Genomic DNA, 17,356 nt, shown 5'->3' on the forward strand with positions numbered 1-17,356 from the left:
TATCTATAATAACTTTTTTCTTATGAAATCACCTTATGTGTTATTAATATAGACACATACATGATTTCTTTAGATTAATGTTTATATGATATATATATATATATATATATATATATATATATATATATATATTCATTCATTTAATTTCTACCTAAATCAATAATTTGAAGTGAGTATCTTATAAGCAGCATAGAGTTGGGTTGAGTGTTTGTTCTTTTTGGAAAACACTGTACCAATTTCTGTCTTTTGATTAGTTTTTTTTTTTTTTACTTTTAAGGTAATTATTGATATGTCAGTTAGCTCAACTCTGCCATTTTATTATCTGTTTTCTGTTTTTTTCTTTGACTTTAATTCTTCTGATTTTCTTTTCTTGTCTTCCTGTGGGTTATCGAATATTTTTGAGGATTTAATCTTGATTTATTTATACAATTTTTAGTATATATGTTTGTGTATTTTCTTACCAGTTGTTGTGAATTCACTTGAAGTCCACTTCAAGAGATGTGTGGAAGCCTCAGATTCATTTAGAATCTTTTAGGTTTTTTTTTTTTTTTTAATTTGAGGATATTGTAGGAATCTATATATCAAGATAAAATAGATGAGTCCCCTTGGGAAATCCACCTTCATGATCATGATGTCTGCAGCCAAGTAAGTATAGTCTAAAGGACTTTTAAGTTTTTCTACATGTCTGACTTTGTTTTTTTGAACAATCTTTCTTTTTAATCTGGAGAGGTTAGAATATTTATTATGTAAGGAACACAAATGCAATTAACAAAATATATACCATTGTCCCTTTTCAGCCATAAGAGAAGGCTCTTCTTGTCTCTTATTTTGACATATTCTCTATTCCAAGGTAATGAATGTACATTAAATTCTGCTCAGTTTAGCCATGACCTTAGTTGTAAAAACAATAGAACAGTGATAATATTTTAATGTTGAAAATGCTGCTACTTGGAAACATGTCTTTGTGATAAAGAAGTCAGTGGCAACTCACCTACCAATAGCACCAGTGCTATTTGTATGAATCTTTTAGAGATTATCAGTCAGGGCTGACTGAGATTCATTTTCTGCCCTTTCTTGGAATAAAGGAAAATAATTAAGGTTGCCATAATAGTGGGAGAAAAAAGGTCCTCATGCTCCCAAGGGTAAATTTGACCTTCATCTAAATTAAACCAGATTTTGTTAGGGCATTTATACTGATGCCCTGATTTATTACATCAAAGGTTGTCCCTATAACCCATTTTTAAGTTTTTCTATCTATCTGTATAGTAGAGCTTATAAAATATTTTACTTTGTGCTGTTTTTGCTTGCAACAATTACTTTGTATTCAGGTGATGAATATGAATAATGGATGACAATTACATTTTCTTTAATCACTTAATAATTTGGGTACATGGTTAATTTGAAACATTAGATATATATCCAAAGGAATTAAACTGATTTTTAAATTAATCACTGCATCCTTAGTGCTGATGTTGCCTTTTTCTAACAATAGATCTAATCATTTCAAGATGAGCCAGAATTAGAATGAATATGAAAAAGAGCTCCTTATCTGGGTCAAGATTCTGATCTCATGAGCCTAAGATAGAAACCTCTGTTTTACTACCGATTTAACAGTAAGGACAATACATCAAATCATATGGCTCTATAGATTTATAAATATTTAAAAGTCTTAATAAACTTAGCCTTTTGCTTTTGGACCATAGTACCTAGCTGAATAAAATGTTTGATTTTTCTAAAAATATATTTTATGTGCTTCAGGCAAACTAAATCGGTATTATACAGTTTTCTATAATTCATTTTCATGAGGTAGTGATTCACTTAGGAGTCCAAAGCAAAAGTTTTTCCACACATAGTCTTTCATTACCACTGGAGTTGCTATAACACATACCAGAAATTAATTGATAATCTCTTAATATTTTTCAGTAGCTAATTTGGTCAGAAGATTGTAAAATACCTCCTAATGTATTATAGTCATTTCAAGGTTTCACATAGTGTACCACTAAAATAATAATGATGGCAATAAAGATAATTGCCAGTATTTTTGAGTGCTGACAAGGCAGTGTGTTAAGTGCTTTACTGTATCAATTAGTGCTCACAACCACCTTGTCATGTAGTTACCATTATTAATGCTGTTCTTTTCAGATAAACAGACTTGAGCAAAGTAGTTAGCATGACTGGGAAATTTACCCAAGGTCATGGCATTAATAGTAAGGAAATTATTTTGAGCCAGGCAGTCCACTTTCAGAGCTGAAGATCTTAAGTACAATTCCTGTTACCCAGTAGATACTCAATAAATACTTGTTGATTGGTAAAATTCCATAGTAAAAGCTCCCAAAGAATTGTAACTCTTTCCGTCTTCCAAAAATACCAAAGATAAATAACCAATAATAAAAATAAAACTGCCCTGAATATAGAACTCTGCTGAGAATAAACTCAGAGAGATAAATGGAACCATTGGCTGTTTTATGTTGAATTGGAAGCTGAAAATAACAACTTCAATATGGTAAATTGGAAAAAAAATCTACTTGATAGCTTCACAAAGCAGTAAAATATGTACAAGCTTAAACTATTCTAGATACTTTAAGAGCTAAATACTGGGGAGATGCCTGAGGCAGATGAGCCTCTAGGGGAATGAAATACCTTTTTAAATAAAGCTCAGACCCTACCTTATGCAGTTTTAATGCAAGCCTTTGATAATTCAAGACTTCGTAGATCACTCAGGAGGAGTGCTTTTATTTCTGTCTCATAGAAATCTGTCAGCATCATATATATTGGAGTTTAGCTGTGGTAAATAATAAGATGTACCTTTAATTAATGTTCATTTTCTCTGCTAAAGCTGTAACTAAATATTTGTAAATTGTTCTCTGAAAGATAAAATTATGCAACTATACCTCTATTAATGAAGAAAAACTGCTATTTCAATACCACAAGTATTGTAAGGATCCACAGTCTTGCCTTTATTCCCTTATAGAGACTGTAATCACTAGCTAGCTTAGTGAATGAGGAAATGAATGAATATGTTAGAAATGGTGTATAAGATATGAATTCATTTAATGCAGTGTATTTCCCGCTTTGTCTCATTGGACAGTCCCTGCCACCTGAAAATGAGAAAGATTTTTGATTCTGGGCCTTTTCTCCATACATAGGATGCTATCTTTCTACATAATGTATCTGAAACTGGGCAGAGAACTGAAATAATTAAATTGGAAATGTTGTCAATTTTTCAATGTAGTAGTTTGCCTACGTTGTATTAATAAGTAAACTGATTAATACTCAAGGCTCCATGTTATGGAGTTGGATATGTTGTTTCCATATGTGAAATAACTTGCATAAGTAAAATTAGCAAAAATAAATCTGAATATAAATTTTTGAGGGAAAATCAACTTAGGAAACTCCACTAGATAAATACAAATGCATTTGCTTAACATAAAGACCAATACAAATGTTGTCCTGCAGAAATACATTTTAATGTTTTTCTCTATCATGGATAATAATTTAGTAAGGAAACAAAGTACTATATAAGAAATATACAATTTTCATGTATTCACAATTATTCATACATATTTGAAATATTTATCACCTAATTTTTCTATTGCTTGGTATTAGGGCACAAAACACATTAACTTCAAATAGAATGTATCTGTGTCTATTTTTATAGCAGAACATTGTGAAAAGATATATATATATATATATATATATATATATATATATATATATATATATATACTATTTATACCCTGGTTTTTGAAAGTAGAAGAAATCTCAGTTCCTCAGTTTCCAAAAATGTTAATGTAGGTTAATATTTTTACCATAATTAAATATTTAAAGATTAATTGAGACAATGTATATAAAATACTAAATTCAGAAGACATTTAAAAATATTAGATGCCAAAATTTGTTTTGTAGGGAGAGTTAAGAAGAACAGAGGGACAGGAAGAAAGGATTTTATTTAACTTCCAAAATAACCTCTAACAATAGGAAAGACATGGATTGTTATCTTTGTCCTCATTTTATAGATTAATAAACTGAGATTCATAGAAGTCAGTGTTATGCAACTCTATTCTTTTTCTGTGTGAAAGCAATTTATCTGCTCATTATAAAACCTAAAATGTTAGATTATAATTATTTGTTTCTGTGTCTGCATTCCTTGTTAAACTATGAGTTCCTTTAGAAACTTATCCCACTCATTTTTTTATGAAAAAAATTTACACATACTCCCAAATAGGCTCTTCCTAAATATTTCATAAATGAATGAGTGATCAAGGACTATAACCTATATCTAGTTATTCAAAAACTGATGCTTTTTCCATGTACCATACTTACTTATCCATCCCAGTCATCCAGAAACGTGCATAATACCTAGAAAACAATGATTTGTGCTCAAAAGTCTTTCAAAGCATTTTGGTTTGATAAATTCATTACCTGATAGAACAACCCATATTTTGACCTAGCCAGCTAGTTCTTTACCTGAAATGAAAACATATTATTTGGGATGTTTATATTAGCCCTAGGTATCCCAGAACAAATTATCACAAAGTTATATGGCTTAAAATAACATAAATTTTATTCTTTGATAGTCCTACAAGCTAAAGATTTGAAGTCACGGTATTCTCAGGGCCAGGTTCTCTCTGAAAAATTGTGGGAGGAATCCTTTCCACTTCTGGTTACACCTGCAGTCCTTGACATTCCTTGGCTTATAGCTTCATCATTTCAAATTCTTCTTTCATCTTCACCTGGACTTTTTCTCTTTGAGAATTTGTGTTTCATCTTTTACAAGGTAATCAGTAATTGGATATGAGTTCCCCCTAAATCCAAGACCAATTAAAATCTGGATTCTTAGTTATTGTATATAAAGTTTCTATTTTCAAGTGAGGTCAAACTTCAAGGTTGAAGTGAACATGAATTTTTGGAGAACACTATTCCATCCACTACAGCTAGTCAGCTTCACTTTGGAGAGTTGAGACGCACTTGAAACCTCACAAATATTTAAAAAAAAATTAAAAATCAGCTAGAGAAATGAATAGACCAGTGATATAAGGCAGTGGTGGAGTGCTTGCCTAGTATGAATGAATGTTTGGGTTTGATCACCATCACTGCAAAAAAGAAAGGAAGACAAAAGCAAAGCAAAACAAACAACAAGAACAAAAACACATAATGTGAAACAGATTTATCCTGTCAGTTTCCTTTTATAATTTGAAATAGGCTGAAAATTCCACAGAAATACACTAAAAGAAATTCAGCATGGAATTGCTATTGGGGTTAGAACTGGCAGAATATATCAGAGCCAAGAACTCAAGGAAACTATATGACAATTCCAGAGGATAAAGTTTTTCTGACATAACAAATAATCAACAGACAACCCTAAAATACTGGTATTGAGCATTTTATAATTATAAATTCTAATTTAAAGTTAGGACATACTAATTGAAACTCAAACTTTAGAGATAGATTAAAAGAAATGTAATTATAATTTAGGTTCAAGACACTATCAGAAAGTTATAAACTTAATTAGTAGTTACATAGATTGACTATATTAGAGTTTAGCTTCCACTTGAAACCTGTGCTAGTAAGCTAGTAGTAGTATTTTAAAATACCCTGTCTATCCTGAAGTGTGATAGTTGGATTTTTAATTTTTATTTCTTTATCATGCTTTCATCTAGTATGAAAACTGGGAATTTACATAACTAACCAATCCAGTAGCTGTTGCACTTAAAAGGAATGCATTCGTTGTAGTAAATAAGAATGATAATTTGTATTCTGTCGTTTATACTCATAATCCCTTTATTGCTTTGATGTTCATTTTGTAAACATCTACAAGCTTTAATAGACACAATACAACATACTCAGATTTTTCACATTTGCAAGAATGACATGTTAAAATGATCTGTAATTTAAAGTGATATGGGAGACAATTGCATACATCTTTGGTAGCAGAGTTATCTTTATGTAAAATTCAAATAATTAAAAATGAAACATTGTTTCTATTGACATAATATTTTCAGAAAGCAGATAAGTATGTCACATTGCTTTTTGTTACTGTCATGGTATAAAGATATTCTAGAGCAAGAGTGGGGTTTTGAATAAATCAAAAGGATTATGTGATAAAATGGTGCAATTGTATTCTAACTCATCTGTGACTCCTGGTAAGAAGATAGAAGTTTATTGTCATCCATAATACTCTGCTCCTAGGTCATTTTGAAAATATTTTGATTTTGCACAGTTTTGTTAGATTGAATCCAGTATCCAGCTTGAAAAAAGCATGACTTTAATTTCCCTTTCATTTTATTCTAGTCTGATAATTCATTTTATTCTTATAAGAATATAATGAAAGGGAAATTAAAGTCAAATTCCAATTCAAAGATGGAGAGTCCATGAAACACCATTTCAAATACTTTTAATCGAGTGTTCTTCATTCGTCACTCTTTGCCCAACAACTGCAATATCTTTGTCTCATTATCTCCTATCTCTTCTTTCGACGTTCCTTTCCTTCCAATTTTAACAGTGATAAATTGTAGTTTGGATTTTAGTACTTTGATAGCTATTTTAAAAAGTGCATTTTGCTTTAATTGAGAAAATTTTATTATTTGAAATACATATTTAATTGATGGGGGATTAATATCAAGAATTAGGCAACTTTTCAATCCTCTGAAAAGATAAGTTTAGCAATTTCTTGACTGGTACCTTAGCATCCTGGAATAGTTCATTTAAATCAGATAGTAGAATAGCCATATTACATAAATATATGAATATAACTAAATGAATTTTGAATATCAGCCTATAGTGTTTAAAAATATTTGGATAGAAAAATTCTTTGTTAAGTTAAAGAGTTCAAAATCAATTATCTTGGGCTGGGGTTGTAGCTCAGGGGTAGAGCACTTACCTTGCACATGTGAGGCCATGGGTTTGATCCTCAGCACCATATAAAACATAAATAAAAATAAAGATATTTTGTACATCTACAACTAAAAAATGTTTAAAAAATAAATAAATAAATTATCTTGTTGGTGAGGATGTGGAGAAATTAGAACCCTCTTATGCTACTGGAAGGAATATAAAATGGTTCAGTTGCTTTGGAAAACTATCTAGAAGTTCCTCAGATGGTTATAGGATTACTGTTTGACTTATTAATTTCACACCAAGAAATATACTTACAGCAAATAAAAACAGACATTCATATATAAACTTACACATGAATGTTTATAGCAGTATCATTAATAATAGCCCAAATGTATGATTCAAACATCCACCAATGAATGAATGTTTAAACAAAATGGTAATATTTGCAACTAAGTATTATTTAACCATAAAAAGTACAAATTACTGAAATATGCTACAACATAAATGAACCTTGAAATCATTATGCAAAGTGAAAGAATTCAATAAAAAAGATCATGACTCTACTTATTTTTCTATAAGAGGGACATTTATAGAGACAGAAAATATGTTAATAGTTACTTATATCTGAGGGCATGGCTAGGAACATAAGGGGATGATAGTAATGAGAATCTCTGAGTAATGAGAATATTCTAAAATTTACTGCAGTGATGGTTACAGAGTTCTGAGTATACTAAAAATGTTGACTTCACAGTTTAAATGGTAGGATTGTATGACATTGAAATTATGTATCATTGAAGAGGATAAAATAAATTATCACTAATAGTAGATAGCTCAAACAAGTAGCAGCTACTCTTTGAAGTACTAAATTTACCCAATTTATCCTCCTTAAACATACTGTGAATTAGGAAATCCTAATTTTCCATTCTACAAATGATGGCACTAAGACAAAAAGACAAAAAGAAACATTTATTAGGTAACAGATAATAAGGTATACAGCCAGCAGTTGAAACCAAACAGTATGGCTTGCAAATTTATTATTTTAACTAATATTCATAATTATTATACCCTGGCTATAATTATGTATAATCACAAATATAGAGGATAAAAGAGTATATTTTGTTCTTTAAATATTCTGCAAATATTCATTGTAGGTCTCCATTGTGCCAGGCATGTTTTTAGGCTTTGAGAATATAGCAGTATTCTAAATCCAAAATGATAAAAGTCCCAGTTGCCATGCACCTTACATTCTAGAATATTAAGAATCCAGTAGACTTGGTTTCAAACCTCAGCTTTGTCCCTCACAAATAGAGGATCTAAGTAGGTTTCTTAACTTCTTTGATATACATCTTTCTAGTATGTAATATGAGAATGATATGCCCACAATCATAGGGTCACTATAAGAAGTAAATGAGATGATATAGGAAAGAATATACTGGAATTCCTCTCACACAATAAATGAAATATAATAATAACAGTTACAATGGTGGTTATAGTTTTAGTGCTCCTATAATTGATATAATCATTGTCATTACCAATAGCACTAAAAATGTAGTTAAGTCATAGCTTTGATGTTTGAGGTAAATATATATTCTTCCAAAGTTTGCTTATATAAGAATATATAGCTACTTGTTGAACCAGAACTGAAACATGAATTTTTTTTTATTTTTTAGATAGAGAGAGTCTTAGAGAGAGAGAGAATTTTAATAATTATTTGTTTTTTAGTTTTTCTGCGGACACAGCATCTTTGTATGTGGTGCTGAGGATCGAACCCAGGCCACATGCATGCCAGGCGAGCACGCTACTGCTTGAGCCACATCCCCAGCCCAAACCTGAATCTTATTTCAAATGTTCCATACTCTTTACTGTTTTGTAGACACTACCTATACAATCTTTATGCCAATCTTAAATTTAGGAAAAGCAGAATAAGGCAGTAGTAATGTCTAGATACATTTTGATAAGTTTATTCTTCTGAAGTGGCAATTTACATTTTAGAAAGGAAAGACATAATAATGAAACATTCTGAGAAAGAAATTTAGGCTTGTTTGTTATTAGATTTACTAGTGGCTTTTCTTTAAAGCCACCAACACTCTGAGGAGATAACTGAATAAATCTCTGAAATATCATGCCACATGTGTCCTTCTACCAAAACAAATGAACTTGAACATAGTAGTTATATGGATTTAAACCAAATACAAATTGAGGTTAAAATTGTGACATTTTTCTCAGTTGCAGCATCTATGTACTTTATTTTTAAGTGCATACTGGAGAAAGGTGTTCCACAATGGATGGTATCACACACTTTACAAGCTGCTACTTTTTCATAGTACACACACACACACACACAAAGTTTCTTACCCAGTTTCATGTATCCATTAGACAAATATTAAGGATCTACTATGTGTTCACAGTGATAAACATTTTCATTTTGATCATGACGTTCAGAAGAGTTACCATCATCAGTACTGTGGGTCCTACAGAAGACGGTCAATGACATTCTGGTGTTTGTTGTTAAATATTAATCATTAAAGGATATCTCAAGTTGATAATGTACATGACCCATTGGACAAATATTTAATGATGATTGGTGCTTTATTGGGTGAGATGGAAGTCATCTTTTAAAGTAAATCAGCACTCATCAAATACATTGTTTCTTCTGTGCCCTCTTCTACTTTGTTTCTAATCTGCAGAAAGTGATTCAAGATAGGTTCTCTAGTAGGTTTCTTCCCCTTTCTGGTAATTGTGTGTATAGGTATAGCTTCCTTGACTTCCAATTCCAACTTTCTCTCTTTCGTCTATCATTAATCTTCTAATTCTTATGTTCAGAGGACCATCACACTGTAAGCAGAAGCAATGCACAAAAATGTCCTACTTGAAGCCAGAATGTAGATAATAGCTGTACTTTATACAGATAGGTAAAGAAAAAAGAGAAGTTATAAACCTGGGGATGGGAAAAAAGAGTATTCAGAGACTACACAATAGCAATACTATTTTGGGTTATAGATTTTATCTTTTATTGACCTCACCCTTTGTGCTTGTGGTTTGAATACACATACCCAAACAGACAAATATAATATGTCTTGTTCCCACTGATCACAAAAGTACATAGATATTGAGGAATACCAAAATTACTTGGTTTTGATTTTTTTTTAAAGTGTGTTAACAGAACTGCTGCATCAAAGCATACATGAATAATATTTCACTGTGGTGACTTACCTGACATAATTTTCTACTATATTGACTAATACTATGCAATTTAATAGAGAAATTACTGAAAATTTAGGATATTCCTTTCATTGGGTTATACTCTTGACATTAACAAACTTTGTAACTTCCCTTACATACTATATTTCATGTCTCTTTTTTATCAGTTATATTCAGTTAGAACTCTCAATTAAGAAATTTAGTAGATGTGGCATTGTAACCTCCAAATGTTTACTAGCCTTAAGTATTGGTTGTCATTCAATTTTTAATAGTTCACTAAATGCTTTACCAAGATAGAGATGATTAACATTTTTATACCTTTACTTGGCTCACTAAATATCTGAATGCTTTTGGATTGCTCAGTGATAAATGGTAAAACATCTAATAGCTAACATGTATTATGTTCTTGAGTAATTTCTACTGGAACAAATACAAAATCATCCATTATGATTTTACAGAATAGGTATTTTCAATGTTATATTTTTAGATATTGGTTGAAGTTTTAGGGATTTTTGGTCTGTGAGATTTTTTTCATTTGGAAAATTAAAAATTTGAATCTGTTATTAAAACATTCTCATTCATAATAAAGAGAGCTTTAAATACTGGTTGGTTAAAGATACTGAAATGTAAGAACACTTTATTGGAAGAGAATACTCAAGGTATTATCCTCAGGCTATGGCTTCACAGATAAATCAAGTTCTAACTTTGATCCATTGCTGATTGGATTTGATGGATGTAGATGGACATTATTGATATCTTATGCTTAAATTAAATACACAATGTAAAAGAACAAAAAGTACAATTTTATTTTTAGGATGATTTTGGATACTCATTGCAATTTTAATTGTTTAACTCAATTATATTAAAATGAGAGAAAAATATATAGACTCTTGGCCAGGTAATATCTGATAAAACAATTAGATAAAAATACAGAGCATTTATCCTCATATTATGTTGGCTATGTTTCCCTTTTTATTTACCCTTATTTCAGAATAAATACTACCCTCATCTCAATTTTCTGATTCTTTGTACTCAACAATACCCTCTAAAGAACTTTTGCCTTTCTGTAGAAAGGAAAAAAATGAGCAGGAGGACTTTTGTGAATATCTACAAAGGAGAGTGAATCTATAAGGACAGATGACCCAAATGTTTCTTGAATCTTAAAAATTGAAGTAACTTGCTACTTTATCATGATAGATTTAGAATGGATTTAGTTAAACAGAATAGAACTAAAAACCAATAAAACTGATAGAACATTTAGAAATAGTAGAAAGGATTTAGTTAAACAGAATGGAACTAAGATCCAATAAAACTGATAGAACATTTAGAGATAGTATCCTGATATAGTATAGATATTTCTAATGTTTGCTTCCAATTCATGAATTTCCAAGTTGGCTAGTTTTTGTTTTAAGAAATACATTCATGCTTGAAATAAAGGCCCCTTCATTTAAAATAGATAAGAAATAAGTGATATCATAAGAAAATATCCAATTGAAAGGATGCCTTTTCTTGATTAATGCCTATGTTGCCTAAGCATATAACTTAATTTTTTGATGTCAATTGAAGATTTTATATGTCACTTCATATTTTTGCATGAAATTGACAATGTTCTTATACCACTTCACTGAAACCACTGAAGAATCTAGAAGATGAAAGCATTTAGGGGGAAAAAAAGCATAGTATTGCACTGGGAATATTGACATGCTTTTTAAAGAATATGCATTTGCAGTAACCAAATTGTAGCTGATTTTTATTTTTGTTTTTGTTTTTGTTTTTGTTTTGTTTTGTTTTGTTTTGCTTCCCTTGCCTCCATTTTATCCCAAATCAGCGGAAATCCGAGGGGAAAAAGGCAGGAAAGGTAAGATTGTAAATTTCAAAAAAAAAATTGATTTCAAAATATGTTGTACCATTTTTTCCCTTAAACTCCTGAAGTTACAGTAGTTACTCCATGGAGTTAAAATTGTAAGTATTTAAGATGACATATGTTATAGTTCTGCCTTAAAAGAGATTCAAGCCGAGCTGTCTCCATATTTTGTATCACTTACACAGTCCTGGAAACAATTTTCAAGTCTTATTTTATTTTATTTTTCACCAATACTTTCTTTTCCCACTGTGCCAAAACAACATACTATAACAGTATCATTTTGTGAATGTTCCAGTAATATAGTTATTTTGTGATGAATTTTAGCAATTAAAAAGAAGCATTTTAGTGACAATACACATTTTAGCAGTGATAGCAAAAAGTTAGTGAATATAAACCATGAGTATATGTTAGGATCAGAGGGAAAAATGCTAGAAGTAAAAGAGACATGGTTAATCAGCAAAATTATATTCTTTGAGAAATGGGGCTTTAGAAAATCATCTTTCAATGTGAAAAAAATACATTCTGCTCAAATATATGTGAGCACTGTTTTCTTTTTCTGATTATTTTTTAATTTATACATGACAGTAGAATACATTCCAATTCTTATTATACAAATAGAGCACAATTTTTCATATCTCTGGTTGTATACAAAGTATATTCACACCAATTTTTGTCTTTATACATGTACTTTGAATAATAATGTCCATCACATTCTACCATCATTTCTAACCCCATACCCCCTTCCCTTCCCCTCCCACCCCTCAGCCCTATTTAGAGTTCCTCTATTCCTCCCATGCTCTCCCTCCCTACTCCACCATGAATGAGCCTCTTTATACAGAGAAAACATTTGGCATTTGTTTTTTGGAGACTGGCTAACTTCACTTAGCATTGTCTTCTCCAATGGCATCCATTTACCTGCAAATGCCATGATTTTATTCTCTTTTATTGCTGAGTAATATTCCATTGTGTATTATGCCACATTTTCTTTATCTATTCATCCACTGAAGGGCATCTAGGTTGGTTCCACAGTTTAGCTATTGTGAATTGTGCTGCTATAAACATTGATGTGGCTGTGTCCCTATAGTATGCTGTTTTTAAGTCCTTTGGGTATAGACTGAGGAGAGAGATAGCTGGGTCAAATGGTGTGAACACTGTTTTCTAGAACAAAAATAATTTTATATTGGTAAAAATAATCTATTTCACATTTATTATTAAATGTTTGTTACCTCCCAAGTTAAACTGTACCACCTCTAAAAGAGATTTTCAATATTTCATGACATGTTTTTCCCAACATTTATGCCTTTTTAAATAAACCATATTTTGAGGTTGAAAGAACTGAGTTTCCCTTAAACTTTTGATGGAAGATATTTTGGAAATTCAATTCATTAAGCCTTAAGAAACTACTCATATTACTCATCAAAATCTTGCCATTACTGTTGCTCAGTTAAATGTGTATAATCTTTAAGATGAATTATCCTGTTCTGGTTTGATAGGCCAAATTTGACATTTGAAAAAGAACTTCCCAGAGGGTGATCTACGTTATATCATAAAGGAATCTGTTACCCTTATGTGTCTTTATTAAATGTGAGGACTACCTTAGAAAGGAATTTGACTAGAATGTCAAAATGAATTTGAATTAATGTTTGAGAAATAAACTAAAATAACAGCATTATATTTTAAAATCAATATGCTTTTCTGAGAGTTTTCAAATACCTCTCTAAATTATCTTGAGTAACACTGTGACCTGGGAATGATGAGGTTTTGAAAGTCAGCTCCACCCAGAAGGCAAAAGTTCAAAGAACAGTTCTCCAATTCAAAGCAGGAAATCAGCAGTAATAAAATGTCACTGGCTGCTACTGTGTACTGTAGAATTATATACATACATATGTATGTATACATATTTAAATATATATTAATATACATGCACACACTGTGACATAAGGAGAGAGAGAGGCTTTACTGATTTTAGGTGTTTATGTCATCTTTGCATTGCTGTGAAAAAACATCTGACAAGAACAACTTAGAAGATGAAAGATTTATTTTGGTTCTCAGTTTCAGAGAATTCAGTCCATGGTTGGCTGGTTCTAAGGCAGAACATTATGATAGAACTGTGTGGTAGATAAAAGTTGCTCAACTCATGGTAGCTGGGAAGCAGAGAAAGGGACATATATAGTCCCCAAGACATTTCCACAGTGAACTATTACCTCCACCCATGCTCCACCTGTCTACAGTTTTCATCACCTCTAAGTAGCCCATTCAAATTATTAATTCATGAGAGAGATTAATCCTCTAATGCTGTCAGAGCCCTTATGATTCAACTTTGGAACATTGGTGCATTATATAACATATGATCTTTTGGGAGACATTCGAGACCCAAACCATAACAGTGTTCTAAAATTCTCAATAATTCTGGTAAATTTGAATATGAATCAATTGATCAATTATTTAAAATAATTGTCAAGAACACAAATATTGGAAAATTTTATCTAAAGTAGTGAGTCTATATTTAGGAAAATATTTTATTAAGAAGTTAGACTCTGTATATAGCACTCTGGAATGAACCCATCCATGTTCCAACTCAGAAAACCTATAGGTCACGATATTTCAATATAAAACACTTTAGTAAAAGTAAAACATCAATATAATCATAATATGAAAACCAATAGAAAGCAATGTTTTTGGGGATGATTTTTGTTTTTCAAATAAAAACAAACCTGAACTTACATATAGGAAGACTTTATTCAGAAGAAAGATTATTGTGGTAGGGGAGAAGGCTCCAATTGTGGAACTCTATAAGGTCACAACATCCAATAGGCAAGGTTTTTCTTTCATAAGTTCAGCAGGGGAGAACAAAGATAAACAGACTCTTAAGAAGAACCTGGACAAGCAAGAGAAATATTTATTGTGGTCCAATAGGAAAAGGGTTTTGCTGTGGTCCTAAGAGAAGCTGACAGACGATAGGGACACATTTTACTTTTTCATAGTTTGTTCAGGTTTGGGGTCAAGCCAACTTCAGGAATGAAAGAAATGGGACTAAAGTTTGATCAAGCCAAAAAGAAGGGTTAAAATTTGGCAACTGTGAACATTTGATCTTTTTTTTTTTCTCATTAGCTTTATTTTTCTATATTTATCCTTAAAAATTTTCATTTGGGTATGCATGATAGTAGAGTCTATTTTGACATATACACACAAACATGGGGTATATCTTATTCTAATTAGGATCCCAGTCTTGTGGTTGTACATGATGTGGCAATTCACTATGGTGTATTCATATACGTACATAAAAAAGTTATTTCAGATTCATTACACTGTTTTTCCTAATCCTATTTCCCCTCCCTTCCATTCATTAGCTTTCTGTAACAAAGTAAGAATGATGAAAATAAAAATAAATTACTTATTCTTTTCTCAATTCCACACACTATATGTGTATGCATATGTGAACCTATATATATGTATATACATATATATGTTCTACAGTTATACAGAAATATAGGTGTATGTATATTGGTGAAGACATTTACAGTTATGTTTACATGCCTATAAATATGTGCATAATAATAAATATTTAATAGTGAATATTAAATATGTAAATAATAAATGTATGCATATTAATCATCATAATAACTCTATAAACTCTTTACAGATGAGGTAAAGAAGGTACAGAGAGCTTAAGTGATTAACTTAAAGTTGTGGAATTATGAGTAGAAGAATCAGATTTTGAACCCAGCCAGTCTGTCTCTAAAATCCTTGTTTTGGAAAGGAAAAGACAAAAACTTGAGATTATAGAGCAAATACTCATTTATCTCAAATACCTGTAAATTTTATTATACTTTTGTAATAACATTTAATATATTTAATGTTATAAGTTGATAAAGAGGTTTCTGAAAGAGAAATTATTTAAAAACCATTTTTCTGTCAACTAAATCCTGCCACAGATACATCATCACGCTGTTTCTACTAATCTATACACTTTCTATTCCCAACCTGATATAATGTGGCTAACACATACCATGGAGATTAGGTCTGTCCTCTGATGCCCTTTATTTTTGGTTCATTGCATTTATGTATACCTTTTGAAGGGTATTTTGGATATTAAATTCAAGAAGCTATAAACCTTAAATATATTAAGTGTCAGAATGTTCATTAACTTTGGATTTATTGCAAATGTTTCCATAAAAAGTTGAATTAATCTCTTGAACCCCTGAACTTCACCTATTTAGTTTTTTTAAATGAATTCTTAAATATGACTTTTATATTCAGTTTCCTTCAGATCCTAAATTTGTAAAAATGTAAGGCAACACATTATCTTAGCTAAGAATATAGTATCTAGATGAGTACTTTATTATCTTTTAGATCTTAAAACTTCAAAGGACAAGAGAATTTCTCAATGACTTCTCTGGATTTAAATTTAAATGACTTCAGAGGCCTTACCAAACAGGACATATTTTTAGAATCTGAATCAGAGGCTTAGGTTGCAGAAATAGACACATTTTTCTACCTCCTCTTAAAAAGATATTTCACCAAGAACCTAGTGGCACATTTAAATGCTAGAATAAAAGCAAATGCCACTCTCTACTGTTTTTTCTTTCTTTATCTGGTTTATATTCAGCTGGCTAATAGCTAATTAGAAGGAAAATGTATTTCAACACACAGTTACCCTTAATATTGTAAGAAATATTTATGTTCAACTAAAAGAAGTACAATTTTTTGAACCTAGTTAATAGTGACAAAAATTCCTTATATAAACTCAAACTTTGTAGGTTTAATCTACTAACCTTCTTTTACTTAGCATTTACCTGAAAATTTCCATATAGACATTTTTCTTAAAGATCCCTCCCCTCTTTGACTATGTCTGAGTTTAAATTGCCCTCAGGGTTTGCACAAATAGCTACGCTTGTTAAAGAGTGTGTTCACCAAAGTGCTAAACTAAAGATGGCAGAAACAGAACTAACTGAGATTCTCAAAGGAGAATGTTTCTCATTTCTTTGTATCTGCCTGAGGTGAATTTATAAAGTGGCTTATTTCTAACTAACATAATGGATAACAGTAGCTATAGTCCTATTTCAAGTAAAAGCTATTCTCTGTCATATGACTATCTTCTTCCAGATCTCTGTCATTTGTGCAGTCATTTGCTCAAAGGTTACATGAAGACAAGACAGCTGGGCAATGAGAATTTTAGAGGGAACATGTATTATAATACTTATAATACTTCTTCAACTTCTATTCTGTTCAACAGTCCAGAAATGTTTGGAAGATCTTTCTTTAAAAAATCTTTTGAAAGCATAATTTAGGAATTTGAGTATGGAATGGCACATTGAGATTTTTTTAAAAAAAAACTATTTCTAAATGAATCTAACTGTTTTGGTATGCTACTAAATAGGTATATCCACATGTCTTGGCCCTTAATGAAAAATTATTTTCATGTTACTTTTTGTAGCATTATAATGTAGCAAA

General features: G+C 30.8%; 1 protein-coding gene across 5 annotated transcripts in view; it reads left to right on the top strand.

The window, feature by feature from the left end:
• The window catches only part of Pcdh11x (protocadherin 11 X-linked), a 718,824-nt gene that overhangs the window by 376,763 nt on the left and 324,705 nt on the right, over positions 1-17,356 (top strand). For 3 of the 5 annotated variants that reach the window (XM_058573732.1, XM_058573733.1, XM_058573736.1), the window contains one exon: positions 11,867-11,896. The exons of the other annotated variants lie outside the window; for them this stretch is intronic. In XM_058573732.1, the coding sequence (XP_058429715.1) occupies positions 11,867-11,896 (30 nt within the window). The remainder of the gene's footprint in view (positions 1-11,866; positions 11,897-17,356) is intronic. 5 annotated transcript variants of the gene reach the window in all.

Source organism: Marmota monax, unplaced genomic scaffold (assembly GCF_021218885.2).
Source record: "Marmota monax isolate L192 unplaced genomic scaffold, Marmota_monax_Labrador192_F-V1.1 WCK01_AAM20220418_F8-fsc00067, whole genome shotgun sequence".
In the NCBI taxonomy this organism is placed as follows: Eukaryota; Metazoa; Chordata; class Mammalia; order Rodentia; family Sciuridae; genus Marmota; species Marmota monax.